Raw genomic sequence first — 14,636 nt, forward strand, 5'->3', positions numbered from 1 at the left:
AGCCCTGTGTGCAAGTGTCTATTAATCCGACGAGGGCCGACTGGGGCCAGACACAGACTGATGGCAGCATTAATGTAGAGCCCAATAGTTTCTGTGATAACAGGATCCAGGAAGGAATCGCACAATTGAGAATTAAAAGAAACCCATAAGACATATTCCACAGGGCCTTACATTAAGTCAGTGCTAAAAGCTAACTGGAGATTTGAAATAATGACTATGTCTAAGTTACTCACAAGCCAATTACTAAAGCACTGCCTCTACTGAAACCTTGATTAGCAATTATTTTTTTTAAGATTAATTGTTTTCCTCTTTATTGCAGAGTGACAGTGGATAGACAGGAGAGAGATGGGGGATGACACACAGCAAAGGACTGTGGTCAGATTTGAACCCTGGCCCGCTGCAAAGGCTTCAGCCTACATGGGGCGCAGGCTTTTACCGGGTGAGCTAGAGGCCGCTCCTCAATTATCAGTTTTAAATGTGATATATTAAAGACTTATAAAAGACTTAGGTGCCTTCAAAAGCTTACTTTTAAAGTTGTAAAAAAAAGATCTCTACTGTTACTTCAGAGCATAGTATGTTATTATTAAATAACATATATTTAAAGAGCTAACACAACATTCTGGATGTATAACTTTTACCATTAATTCAACAACTCTGTGATGCATTTTAAAGTTAAAGTAAAAAATGTAAAGCCTAACAAAGTGGAAATACTCAAGCAAAGTATCAGTATGTGAAAACTGTACTTCACAGTACTTGAGTAAATGTAAGAGAGTACTCTGAGAGTAAAAGGAAGGAGGTTTATTGACTGTTTGTATAGCCTACTGCTCATGAATGGTCAGTTGTGGGTGTTCAAATAAATTGTCAAGCAACAAACATAAAGGACTAAAAGTCTGAGCAGCATGGAGAGAAAGTATTACTGAAACAAGAATTCACTGGTCCATTCAGTATATCCATATTTCTTCTGTTTTTCTTATTATATATTCTGTTAATACACTGCATATATTATATGTATATTATTCTTACTACTAGTATAATGTCACTGCTACTACATTGCGCGTATATCTACATGTTGTTCATACATTGTTCATATTACATACTACATAGCCATATTTATTCTGCTCTTATAACACTGCAGTATAGTTCTTGTCCTGTCCATGCACCACCTGTCTACACTTGTATATCACATTGCACTTTTCTGCTTTTTTTTTTTTTGCACTTCTGTTTGGACGCAAACTGCATTTCGCTGTCTTTGTACTTGTACTCTGCACAATGACAATAAAGTTGAATCTAATCTAATAATAATATTCTAGAATTATCACTGGATATTGGACAGGTGGGAGAGCTCCCATACTTGGCCAGGGCTATGCTCTTTGAGCTAATGCTTTATACTTTACATGCAAATGCTTTTCATTAAAGTTCATAAAAGCATTTAAACTGGCAACTGTAAAAAATAACAATTTTTTTTTAAAGTTGTAAAAAAAAAAGTGAACTCTGTTGTTACTTTAGACATATGATTTGATATTATTATCAAATCATACATATTTAAAGAGCTAATTCTGGATGTGTAACCTTATTAATTAAACAACTCTGAGATGCATTTTCAGGTAAACCTATAACATTTCTCTCTCAAATGTGTAGCAAAAAAAAAAAAAAAAAAAGTAAAGCCTGACAAAGGGGAAACAGCACTTGAGTGAACGTAGCTGTTCCACGTGTGGTTGGAGAGTAAAAGGGAGGGCTGATGGTGCTGATAATGTGTATATAAAGCTGCAGCCCGCAGAGCCACAGCATCAACTCCGCCACAGCCATGGCCTTCATCGCTCTGCTCTCTGTGCTGGCGCTGATCCTCAACACGGGAGGTGAGAAACACAAACAGCACAACATTATTTTTGTGGTGATTGATCTGCATCCAATTAGTGGAGGGCAGTTCATCAACGCTGTCCAGTTCAAGCTAATTGAATCATAAGATCAGGGTGTAAAAATCATGGCTCTTCGATGGCAAAATCTGTCAAATTGGTCTGTACTTACAAACCAGGGTTTTACTTTACTAATGGCGACAAATGGACATCTTAGTTTTATTTGTATGCGTATCACGTAGACTACTGCGCAGGATTCCTTTAACGTCCCTTTGAGGGCTGAGCGATTAATCGTTTTCAAATCGAAATCGAGATTTCAAAGAATGCGACCAGCAAATCGTGAAGACCGCGATTATTCAAAAGTGCAATATGTAGTTCAACATTTTATATTCCTCTTTTTATTATTATGTTGACTGTTTTTTCATAAGAAAAATGCTGAAATAATGTTACATATCACATTGTTTCCAGAAATGTCTTAATTTCAGTGGACTTTTCATTCATTTATTATATATATATATATATATATATATATATATATATGTATATATATATATATATATGTATATATATATATATAATATAAATCTATATGTAAATCTAAAATTAATTAATACAATTTATATTTGTATTAATTTATAAAAATAAATTAATACAAATATAAATTGTATTAATTTATTTTATACGTTAGATAATGCTACTGAACTGAGGCATATCAGAAATTTCAGTTTACAGGAAAGCACTATATATCTATATATATATATATATATATATATATATATATATATATATATATATAGAATATATATAGAATATAAATTTTAGCTAAACTTTCATTTTTTAATTGCAAATTTGAATTAGAATCGCAATTTGATTCCCCCCCCCCCAAAATTGTTCAGCCCTAATAGCTTTTATAAAGTTGCATTATTGCTTTTTTAGGTTTGCTCGGGGCTGAGGTGAGGAGCTCCATCATCGGGGGGAAGAATGCTGAGAGGAGCAGCTGGCCGGGGATGGTGGTCCTGAACCTTACATCGGATGGTGTCAACAAGTGGCGCTGTGGCGCCACCATTGCCAGCAGTCAGTGGTTGATAACTTCAGCAAGCTGCGTGAAAAGGTAAGTGTGTGTGTGTGTGTGTGTGTGTGTGTGTGTGTGTGTGTGTGCTTTACATGACCCTCATCCTCTTCCATAGTAGTGAGAGCATTGATTATTATAGGCATATTAGATTTGAATCAGTTATACAGAGATCAACTAATTCTCAAAATACCAGTTATCTGTAAATACATCTGTGAACGTTAAAATATTAAGTAGGCCCTAGGGCGTAATTTCTACTGGGGACACTTTTTAAAATCCTGTTTGTGTCCCCCCTACCCCCCACTTTCAAATTAATTTGATTTATATAGCCTATAAGTCTCGGTGATTGGCGACATATTTTTTTTTAGATTATTTTTTGGGGCATTTTAGGCCTTTATTTGACAGGACAGCTGAAGACATGAAAAGAGAGAGAGGAAGAGTAAACCCCTATATATGGGCGCCCGCTCTACCAACTGAGCTATCTGGGCGCCTGATTGGCCACTATTTTAAACTATAAAGAAAGTAAGACATCTTTTTCTTATAGTCTCTTGTAAAATAAGATCAAATAGACTTTTTTAATCCCACACTGGGGAAATTCCCTTGTTACATACACCAGAATAACACCAAATACACATTACAATAGACATAGGAAAAAATATACAAAGATTATTATAAGAAATAATGAAAAAATAGAATGAGTTACTATTCTTTCTGGCATAATTTATTATTATGGTCAACTTAATTATTGAATGGCTTTTGTATAACCATAGTCCCTACAAATGTATGTAGAAATGGGATTCAAATGGACCCCCCCCACACACACACTTCTCAACCCAAAGTTACACCCTTGTGTAGGCCTATAAGATATTATAAAATACAATGACGAATTGCCATGTTGATGTGTTGTAAGTGATTTATAGATGATGTAGATTCTGCAAATGAACAATTCAAAAATGTTACACCCTTGGTTTGGAATGAAATTAGCAACCTCCCCGTTCCACGCAACAACTCGTCATTTTAGTCTTTCACAATATATAGATATAATATACAGTACATCTACCTGTAAATTACACCTATGGCCCAGCTGAATCTACCTGCATGTTAGAATACTAATGTGTGTGTGTTTGTGTTGCCAGACACCCTGCACCTGTTTGGCGTAGATCTTTTGCTTATGTCAACTCACTCAACCTGCAAAAGGACCAAGCCCGTTTCATAGAGATAGTTACTGCCGTCGATCACCCTGAGTACCGGGCAAAGGAATATGGCCATGACATCACCCTTATAAAGCTAAAGAAAAAGGTGGATTTCACAAAAATGGCTGGCAAAGTGAATCTGCCCAGCGCTGACGACAACTTCGGTCCATCATCTGAGTGTTGGATCACTGGCTGGGGGAACGTTGGGATCAATGGTAAGTTTTTGCACATAAAGCAGCCTATATGGTGCACATACTATATAAAAAAAACAAGTAAACACACACACACACACACACACACACATACACTGATGCATTGTAAATTCGCATAAACATAATGGCTTGGGATGACCCTGCATATGAGTGCAACACATAAATGATAGATAGCGTTACAACATAAAACACTACTATTAATACAGTACAATACAATAAAATACGATATAGTCACAGTACAATACAAATGCACTTAAAAAGGATTGGGACTGCGTAATGGTTTAGGTGCAGAGAGGACATAAGGGAAATATATCAATGTGTTTGTAAATAAATATAAATGTAAAAGGATATTAAATAGAATTACCCTACCCCTATTTATATCTTTGACTGGTTTATTTAAATCTAAACAGCTTATAAACTCAAGCATGCAAAACAATTTGCAAAAGCTGCGGTTTTATGAAAATAGATATGGGTTTTTGTGTAGTAGCCATAAACACTACTATTCTGTCAAATTTACAGCAGTAACACAAAATAATTTGCTCTCTTCTCTCAAAACGTTCATCCGTGAAAATGTCACCTTTACACTTATTCTGTGTGTGTGTCCATGCAGTTCCACTGCCAGGTCCGGAAACCCTTCAGGAGCTTAAGGTTCCCATCATCCCTAACAGTGTGTGTAAGGCCAGTTATCCTGAGCTGACTTCTGACATGATGTGTGCAGGGGACATGGCTGGAGGGAAGGATGCATGCGATGTGAGTTAAAATTGAAATCTAACTCTCTTTGAGTAGTTGAAACTAGTTTCACCTGAACTAGCAGGAGTAAAATGCTACTTATTCAGTAATTAATCAGTATTAACAATCTTAGTTTTTTAATAAAATATGAGCTATAGGCTCCATTTTACTGTAGACTGAGTACTTGTACTTGTGATACTTTAAGTAGGCCTACATTTAGCTGCTAACATCTCTGTACTTTTACTGAAGTAAGATTTTAAATGCAGGTCTTGTTATGGCTTATTTGTACATTGTTGTTAGGGACGTAACGATACACGATTTTAAGTTCACGAAACGATTTTCCCAGGATTTTTTTTTAACAGAATGAGCTGCAGACAAATGACTGAAAAAATGTCCTTTATTTATATAAACTGTGCTAAACAATGTACTTTTATCAGAAGTGCAACTGAAACTTTTTATAAAATCTTAAAGAACAAAAATTAAAGGTCCCATATCGTGCTCATTTTCAAGTTCATAGTTGTATTTTGTGTTTCTACTAGAACATGTTTACATGCTTTAATTTTCAAAAAACACTTGATTTGTCTCACACTGTCTGTCTGAATATACCTGTATTCACCCTCTGTCTGAAACGATCCGTTTTCGCGCCTGTCTCTTTAAGCCCCCTCTCCCAAAAAAGCCCAGTATGCTCTGATTGGTCAGTGTTTCCGGGTCTTCCAAATCTGCGCTTTCGGAGTCTCTGCACTCTCATTGCAGCCAGGGAATGACTGTAACGGCATTGTAGCAGCACTTTCTACCTATGTATAGTGTAGTTGTGACATCACAACCGTACGGAAGTCCTGACGGCTCGTTTAAAGGCACGGTTTCATAATACAGGCTGTGTGCATTTCTCTGTGGACTGAGCGTTTTAATACTTTTACAGTAATTATACAGCACCTTGACCTGCTCTAGATAACAATAAAAGACATGCAATCTAACTTTTTACAATATGGGATCTTTAAATAGAACATTATAATTGTTTTTTTAAACAAATCCCACATCAAAATAACTAAATAGAAGAAAAAAAATCTTCCAATAAATAAACTAAGAACACGTCTGAAGTCAAATAAGTGAAATCAAAAGTAAATTTCACTGTAGGCTGTTTAAAAATTGCATTACGATTCATTTTTTTACTTTTTTACAGTATGGTTCCAGGATGTCAGTTGTTCTTCCACCACTAAAAAATGACTCTTAAAAGTCTCATAATATCCAAACTACTGACCCATTCCTCCAAAAGCACCATATTTATCTGCTGCGTGCCAAGTCACCTAGTTCAATAATGAAAGGGACCATGCACAGTGGAAAGACTTAACACAATGTGTGTGCTTTTTTTGCTTCCAAAAGGGGGATTACGGCGGCCCGCTGATGTGCCGCGTACAAGGTGGCTTCGTGCAGGTGGGCATCATGAGCTATGGGAGTTGTGGTCTCCCAGGCAGACCTGGCGTCTACACCCAAGTGTCCAAGCATCTGCGCTTCATCAACGATTTCATCCACAGGGAGGAAGCCTCCGCTGAGGTGTAAAACTGCAACAAGCAGACACCTCTTTTTAAAAGCCTTCTTACTGCTTCTCTTCTGTGTTGTTACTGTCAGACCCTGTCTTCATTTGACATGCACTCTGGTTTGTTCAACTCAATTCTTTGCATTAAAGCTTTGAAGCATCAATTGTTGAGTCACAATGGAGAATTCTTTTATTAAACCCACAAAGGGTTGATTCAGCACAGGCTGCACACTGCATTTTCATCCTGGCTTGGTTAGACAGAGTCAAACGTTTCAGGCACAGAAAGAAAGAAAAAAAACTTCCTCACATGAAGAGTCCATTCCAGCTGGTTATTAAAAAATGTCACATTTTAGTTTGTTCAGCTTCACATGAGGAAATAACCTTATATAGTGTCAACAGTGTTGGTTATACAGTAGTTTTCATAACCAGAAGTCTCCTTCCAGAACTGTTCTAGCAGAGATTTATGTAGAATATAAATCCTAGAGGTTTCTAAACATGTAAGACAGACTTACAACCCATAAGATCAAATGTGAAGACAATATTCAAATACAATTTAACATAAAAATATGTACTTTCTTTACTTTTTTATTCATTTAGAAGAACACACATGAATCAGCATTACTGTGATGTAAATGGGTCAGAGATTTATCGGTTATTGTTACTCCTCCAGAGCCACTGAGGACATTATACAACACTTTGTGTGGGCAGTACTATCTATCAAAAGGAAACTGAACATCATGTGTCCCTTTTTATTAGCCCAGTATTTCTTTGAGGCATTTTCGGCCTTTATTTTGACTGAGGAAAGCTGAAGCCATGAAAGGGGAGAATGACATGCAGCAAAGGGCCGCAGGTCAAAGCCGAACCATATATAGAGGAGTAAACCTCTATATATGGGCGCCCGCTCTACCAGCTGAGCAATCCGGGTGCCCACGTGTCCCTTTTAACACAAACCCATTGGGGCTAGAGAGATCTGAAAGCTTCTAAAGATACCAAATACTTTGTCGACATGTCAAATATTTCTGTGTGGTGAGGACAACAGGTTGATGTGGGACATGAGTCAAACAGTGAGACCTTTTGAACCCTGAATTTAAAAGAACCTAGTTTCAAGCAGGGGGCATGCTCCCTCTGGGTGATTATAGCCTGTGAATTAGCTCAACATCTAGCATAACTACTGAAATCATTATGACTGAAGACATTATACAGCAATTTGTATGAGTAGTACTATCTATGAAGAGTAATCAAACCCATTGGTGCTAAAGAGATCTGAAATTGCATTCACGGCAGCTATTTGCACTATTTTTCAAACAATTTGCTAATCTGTAAACCATTTGTAAAAAAAACTACATGGGATTATCATAAAGTCTGTAAATGGGAGACTCGTGGGTACCTATAGAACCCATTTGCATTCATATACCTGAAGGAGAGAGGTCAAGGGCAGGGGGTGTTGCTAGACATAAAGCTCTACTGGGGCACAGGCACCCCCCAAAAAACTCTGAATGCCCGCTTTGTGTATGAAATGTGCTATACATACTGCCCTTGCTTGGCCCACTATTACTTCCATTTCTATTCTGCTGCTTGAAACAACTGGGCTTATTCTGCAATAATAACAATTAACCCAAAACGCAACAACAAACGCAAATGCACTTTATGATGCAAGAAAAATATCTCCAAGAGGGAAAGCCATTTTGGACATCTTTAAAGACACCGATTGACCGAGGACCTAATTATTGCGTAATACTTTTGTATTACAAACAAGATTAAAGGTGTACATAACAAAATACACAATATATATGCATATATCTCCAACAAATTTATATTTCAATACATTTTCAGAAGTTGACAATGAATGCAGTTTTTGTAATGGTCATAATTCTGGCACATGGCCCAGTAAAAGGGGTCTAGCGTCAATTGAAAAAATGGCCATGCCAGTTTTTCCCTTGCCAAACTTTAGTCTTTAATTAACTTTAACTTTGGAGCGTTATTTAGTTTCATATGATAGCAATAACTAGCTTGACTAGCTTTAAAAGGTCCAATGTGTAGGAATTTCTCCCATCTAGCATTGAGATCATATATCGCAATCAACTCTCCACGCGGTTCAAAGTAGGTATTACAGCTACGGTAGCCTTCACGCTTCAAAAAGCCGGTCTCTTGCTCTTTTCAATCTTTTTCTTTTTTCTGGGCGAAGAAGAAGACTCTTGTTCCCGACATTTGGATTTTGAATATGTGTGGTCCTCCAGGTTTCCTTCTTCAAACTTGCCGGTGCCGGGAAGCTACCCACGATACCCATTAGCAGCATTAGCAGCACCTGTGAGTTTATCATGTGACAGTGAAAAGGCGAAAGGTGGAGCAGTATGTCCTGTATGTCCCTCACCGGCTAACGTATTTCAGGATGGAGCACGAATATGGAGCGTCTACCCCAGTTCACGTGAATGCAAATGTAATATTTCAACCCAAAAGGAATACTCGGAATTGACGGTGGTGGTAAATATTCATGAAAAAGGACAAGTTTGTGAACGGGCAACACCGATGTTGATAATGAACAACTAAAAAGGTTACACACTGGGTCTTTAAATGGAACCCACTACAGCCTCTGAAAGACAGTCTGCCTAAAAGATTCAGGGCTTTTGAGAAAACATTTGGGGCTGGAGCCCCAGAAGCCACGACACCCCCCACCACCCCCCTCCCTCCGGTTTCAAGATTTGCACTGATGGAATTTGCTTTAACATATTACAGACTTTTCTCTTGTCTTGTATATTTCAAGGTATGCATTTTCACCTAATCCTACGGAGCTCCGGTTTCAAAATCCCATTTGAGTCAAATACCACAAACAAACTGACACAAAGCCAGTGGTGTAAAAGTCCTGCATTGAAAATGTTACTTATGTAAAAGTATGTAAGTATCATCTTAAAAATGTACTTAAAGTATTAAAAGTAAAAGTAGAATCCTCAACAGCTCTGTGTTTAATCAGCTAATCATTCCAGCTGGACTTGTAGGTTTTGTGTGCAAATCTCTGAATTTGTAGAGTAACTAAAGCTGTCAGATGAATGTAGCGGAGTAAAAAATACAATATGTCTCTCTGAAATGTAGAAGTAGAAAGTGGCATGAAAGGAAAAGACTCAAGTAAAGTACCTCAACATTTGTACTTAAGTACAGCCCTTGAGTAAATTTACTTAGTTCCATTCCGCCACTGCACACAGCAAACCTATGGCAGGATTAATAAAAGAAAATTACAGTGCTGGTTAGTTTCTCTGTGTTGAGACAAAATATAATGAAGGTGCCATGTTTTCTGTGCCCGATACGTACTTAAAGGCAACAAGAACCAGGGGGGTCAACAGGGGCCCAATCCGGCCTTGCTCTAATGGTCAGCATGACTAATGCTGATGTCAGTCTTCACTACATGTGTGACTGTATTCTGTGCTGGGCAGACATGGGATCTATTTTTGGATTCATAGCGCAGAAGCCTATCTTATCGGATCACGTGCTGACATCCACCTTTAGATAAAGCAAAGAGTGATAGTAGTCTACATGTGATGGACTTTTATGGATAAGCTTGAAACCTTGCATGCTGCTGATGTTGAACCAGATTGCTGGGAAATCTTGTCTTCCATCAGAGACGATAGTGGTCACGCTAATAGAAAATGTTTTTTATTTTTAAAAATCCATCCATCCATCTTCGTCCGCTTATCCGGTGTCGGGTCGCGGGGGGAGCAGCTCCAGCAGGGGACCCCAAACTTCCCTTTCCCGAGCAACATTAACCAGCTCCGACTGGGGGATCCCGAGGCGTTCCCAGGCCAGGTTGGAGATATAATCCCTCCACCTAGTCCTGGGTCTTCCCCGAGGCCTCCTCCCAGCTGGACGTGCCTGGAACACCTCCCTAGGGAGGCGCCCAGGGGGCATCCTTACCAGATGCCCGAACCACCTCAACTGGCTCCTTTCGACGCAAAGGAGCAGCGGCTCTCTCCGAGCTCCTCACGGATGACTGAGCTTCTCACCCTATCTCTAAGGGAGACGCCAGCCACCCTCCTGAGGAAACCCATTTCGCCGCTTGTACCCTGGATCTCGTTCTTTCGGTCATGACCCAGCCTTCATGACCATAGGTGAGGGTAGGAACGAAAACTGACCCGGTAGATCGAGAGCTTTGCCTTCTGGCTCAGCTCTCTTTTCGTCCTGGCAGTGCGATAGATTGAATGCAATACCGCACCCGCTGCGCCCGATTCTCCGACCAATCTCCCGCTCCATTGTCCCTCACTCGCGAACAAAACCCCAAGGTACTTGAACTCCTTCACTTGGGGTAAGGACTCATTCCCTACCTGGAGAAGGCATTCCATCGGTTTCCTGCTGAGAACCATGGCCTCCGATTTAGAGGTGCTGATCCTCATCCCAACCGCTTCACACTCGGTTGCGAACCGATCCAGTGAGTGCTGAAGGTCGCAGGCCGATGATGCCATCAGGACCACATCATCTGCAAAGAGCAGCGATGAGATCCCCAGCCCACCAAACTGCAACCCCTCCCCACCCGACTACGCCTCGATATCCTGTCCATAAATATTACAAACAGGATTGGTGACAAAGCGCAGCCCTGGCGGAGGCCAACCCTCACCTGAAACGAGTCCGACTTACTACCGAGAACCCGGACACAGCTCTCACTTTGGTCATACAGAGATTGGATGGCCCTGGTAGAGACCCCCTCACCCCATACTCCCAAGAGCACCTCCCACAGTATCTCCCGGGGGACCCGGTCATACGCCTTCTCCAAATCCACAAAACACATGTAGACCGGTTGGGCATACTCCCAGGCTCCCTCCAGGATCCTTGCGAGAGTGAAGAGCTGGTCCGTTGTTCCTTCACTGCCACCCATGTGGCATCGCACCCGACCCCAACGGTTCCTCCCACAGGTGGTGGGCCCATGGGCTGGAGAGATGGGAGCCACGTAGCTTGTTCGGGCTGTGCCCGGCTGGGCTCCGTGGCAAACCCGCCACCAGGCGCTCGCCCGACGAGCCCCGCCGTCTGGGCCTGGCTCCAGGCGGGGGCCCCGGCTTCCTCCGGGCAGGGTCACTCCATCTCTACCTTGCTTCTTCATTGGGGTTTTTGAACCATTCTTTGTCTGGCCCCTCACCTGAGACCACTTTGCCTTGGGAGACCCTACCAGGAGCACAAAGCTCCAGACAACACAGCCCTCAGGTTCACAGAGACACACAAACCTCTCCACCACGATAAGGTGATGGTTCACGGAGACATATATTTTTATATGCATCATTTAGAAACGCTTTAAAAAAGGATCCAAACATGAGAAAATAAAGTAGCTGCTTCAGACCTGACATGATTCAAATGTGTTTATCTGAATTGATTTTAAGCTGGAATCAATTAAAGAATATTCATTCTTTGATCTTTTCATACAAGTGAAGTTGATCAGAAGTTGGACATTTCAACCAATTGTCCATTATTTTTTGTTCGGGCTTTAGAAGTGATGAGTTGAAATGGATAACTATGTTTTTACTTTGAAATGATAAGCTAAAGCTACTTATCTGAATATTAAAAGGACAATTCCAGCACAAAATGAACCTAGGGGTTAACAGCACCTGTACAGAGTCGACCGTTCTCTGGTATGTGTTTTCATGCTAATCAAATGTGACCAGTTTTAGCTCAAACCGCTAACTAGCTTAAAAGCCTCAAAATGGCACCACACTTCAACGGTAGCATAATGAGGGCCCCTACATGTAAACCGAAGGTTTAACGTGACACACACACAGAACGTCGAAGGTGTGTTGTTGTTGCCACAACTAGAAGACAAATTTTGTTTCAAATGAAGCTGGAGGCAGCAAAAAAAAAAACACAGCTGGCTAAATTATTTAAAAATGGCGGGTTTGTTCAGGACACCCCCATCTGTCGCTTTCACATCCCCTTTTGGTATTGCCTCAGCTCGCTTGGAACCTCGACTGAGGTGGTACTAAAAAAAAAAGTACCTGTTGGCAGGTACCAGGTACTTTAGTCGAGGCGAGTCGAGCAGGTACCATGTAATGGAGAAGCGCCATAAGGGCCCTATCTTAATCTCAGCGCACGCCGAGACGCGCCTGGCGCAGGTGCATTTAGGGCGTGTACGAATCCACTTTCGCTAGTTTGACGGCAGAAAAAAGGGTCTGTGTGCCGGGCGCATGGTTTAAAAAGGTTGTACTTAGTGTCTTATTAATTTAGGTGTGTTTTGGGTGTAACATGCAATCAACCAATCAGTGTCATCTCCCATTCCCTTTAAAAGCCAGGCGCGTTTGGACCTCGGCGCATTGCTGTTATGATGGTTACATTTGCGCTGTAATTTTGTAATCTTTTGCATTTGTGTGTGCTGCCGCGCTTCCCTGTGTGTGTAACAAGCATAGTGTGCACTGTGTATAAGCCTAATTTTACTAATGCGCTGTTAAAATAATGAAATGCTGCGCTATTGACTTTAGAGCAGGTTTTTGTTGGGTCAATGGCGCGATCACTTTCCAGTGCCTCAAGATAGCAATACGCCAAGAATGCACCTGAACACACCTCCCTATAAGACCAAAGATGGGTACAGGTGCATTTGCTATTTAAACAACGTGGACGGTGTGTAATATTGGTCTCTGTCTGCGATGTAGACACCAAAGTACTTGAAGCTGTCCACCCTCTCCACCGAGGACCCGTTGACATTAAGGAGGCATAGTTTCTTCCCTGCTTATTCCCAAAGTCCACCATCATCCCTTTAGTCCTGCTGATATTCAAGGAGCAGGTTGTTGTTCTTACACCAGCGGGTCAGATCCTCTACTTCTTTTCAATGTTGTCTGTGATAAGGCCCACCACAGTTGTGTCTGTACAGCAGGGGTCTAAGAACACAGCCCTGGGGTGCTCCGGTGTTAAGGAAGATGGTGGAAGAGTTGTGTCCGCCCACCCTCACCAGCTGCCAGGAAGTCAATGATCCACATGCAAAGTGACGTGTTTAATTCTAGGTCCTAGATCTTCAAGCTGAGATTTTGAGTGTTTAGTTTTTGAGTGTTTAGTTTGCATTACATAAACAGTGTTTCCTTTAGGATTTTTTTTTAGCAGTGGGGGCAGGTTCCAAAGCTTTTTTCATAATATGGGCACTTTAAAGGGTACAACCAAACAACCCATATCGTTATATAGTATGGAGGACTTGTATCTACAAGACCAACCACAGCTGGGTAATGGAAAACACGTCAATAACTGTGCGCCACTTTATTTTGTTTTCTCTGAATGTTGCTGTTGTTGTAATACTGCAAACGCAAGGGTTTTGCAGTGGACCATAGGCTCAACCACCATGGTGTTACCCCACTGCATATTAAACTGGGCCTACAACAATGTTGAGGGCAACCTAAAGCCTTTATATATATATACCTTTTTATGGTGCATGCAATACTAAGCTCTTAAATAAAATTTGTTTGCAAATTCATATATTTCTACATCATGTTATTTAATGTTAAAATGCGGCACAGTAAATCCTTCTGCTTAACTGTATCTGTGGATGGCTACCATAGCTATAGACCAGTAGGCCTATCATCAATGTTGTGTACATTTAAAAAAAGTTGTATCTTTACGTAGGATTCATGTTGATGTATATTTTCATTATATCCTTTTTAAACCACTAAAGAATTATTTGGCGGCCCCCTTACAGCAACTCTGAGGACCCCCTATTGAAGAGTTCCTTCTTAGACAACAGCACCACTTTGAGCTTGTTCTCCCTCTTTCAGGTTCATATCTGGATAGGCAGTGGTACATCTCATCAAAAGGCACATGTAAGTCAATGCACTACAGGCACACCTTTACCCAAAATAAATAGCTTAACTAATGAGTAGAACACGCAAACACACACACGCATGACCTTAAATCAAATGAAAAGTATTTTACTGAATCTTTGAACTTTGGTGGCCCAGTAACAACTTTGGCTAAAAGAATGCTCAAACTTCTCCCCATAAAATCTTTATCTTAAAAAAGACGAAATAATTAGTTGAGAAACTGTTCCAAACTGACCCACGCCCCCAAAAAAAAAAAAAAAAAAACTTCACATACAAAAAA

At 40.4% G+C, this 14,636-nt stretch overlaps 1 protein-coding gene across 1 annotated transcript; it reads left to right on the forward strand.

The window, feature by feature from the left end:
- The first annotated feature begins 1,750 nt into the window (after positions 1 to 1,750).
- Positions 1,751 to 6,754, forward strand: LOC114569922 (tryptase-2). Its single transcript, XM_028600075.1, has 5 exons — positions 1,751 to 1,856; positions 2,790 to 2,964; positions 4,059 to 4,330; positions 4,938 to 5,077; positions 6,437 to 6,754. The coding sequence occupies exons 1-5, from the start codon at positions 1,805 to 1,807 to the stop codon at positions 6,611 to 6,613; spliced, it is 816 nt and encodes a 271-aa protein (XP_028455876.1). The 5' UTR covers positions 1,751 to 1,804; the 3' UTR covers positions 6,614 to 6,754.
- Positions 6,755 to 14,636: the final 7,882 nt, after the last annotated feature.

The sequence above is a fragment of the Perca flavescens genome, chromosome 15 (genome assembly GCF_004354835.1).
Source record: "Perca flavescens isolate YP-PL-M2 chromosome 15, PFLA_1.0, whole genome shotgun sequence".
NCBI classification, from domain to species: Eukaryota; Metazoa; Chordata; class Actinopteri; order Perciformes; family Percidae; genus Perca; species Perca flavescens.

Coding starts and splice junctions, on each gene's coding strand:
- LOC114569922 (XM_028600075.1), top strand. CDS start 1,805: ATGGCCTTCATCGCTCTGCTCTCTGTGCTGGCGCTGATCCTCAACACG. Junction 1,857..2,789: donor GCTGATCCTCAACACGGGAG/GTGAGAAACACA, acceptor TTGCTTTTTTAG/GTTTGCTCGGGGCTGAGGTG. Junction 5,078..6,436: donor GAGGGAAGGATGCATGCGAT/GTGAGTTAAAAT, acceptor TGCTTCCAAAAG/GGGGATTACGGCGGCCCGCT.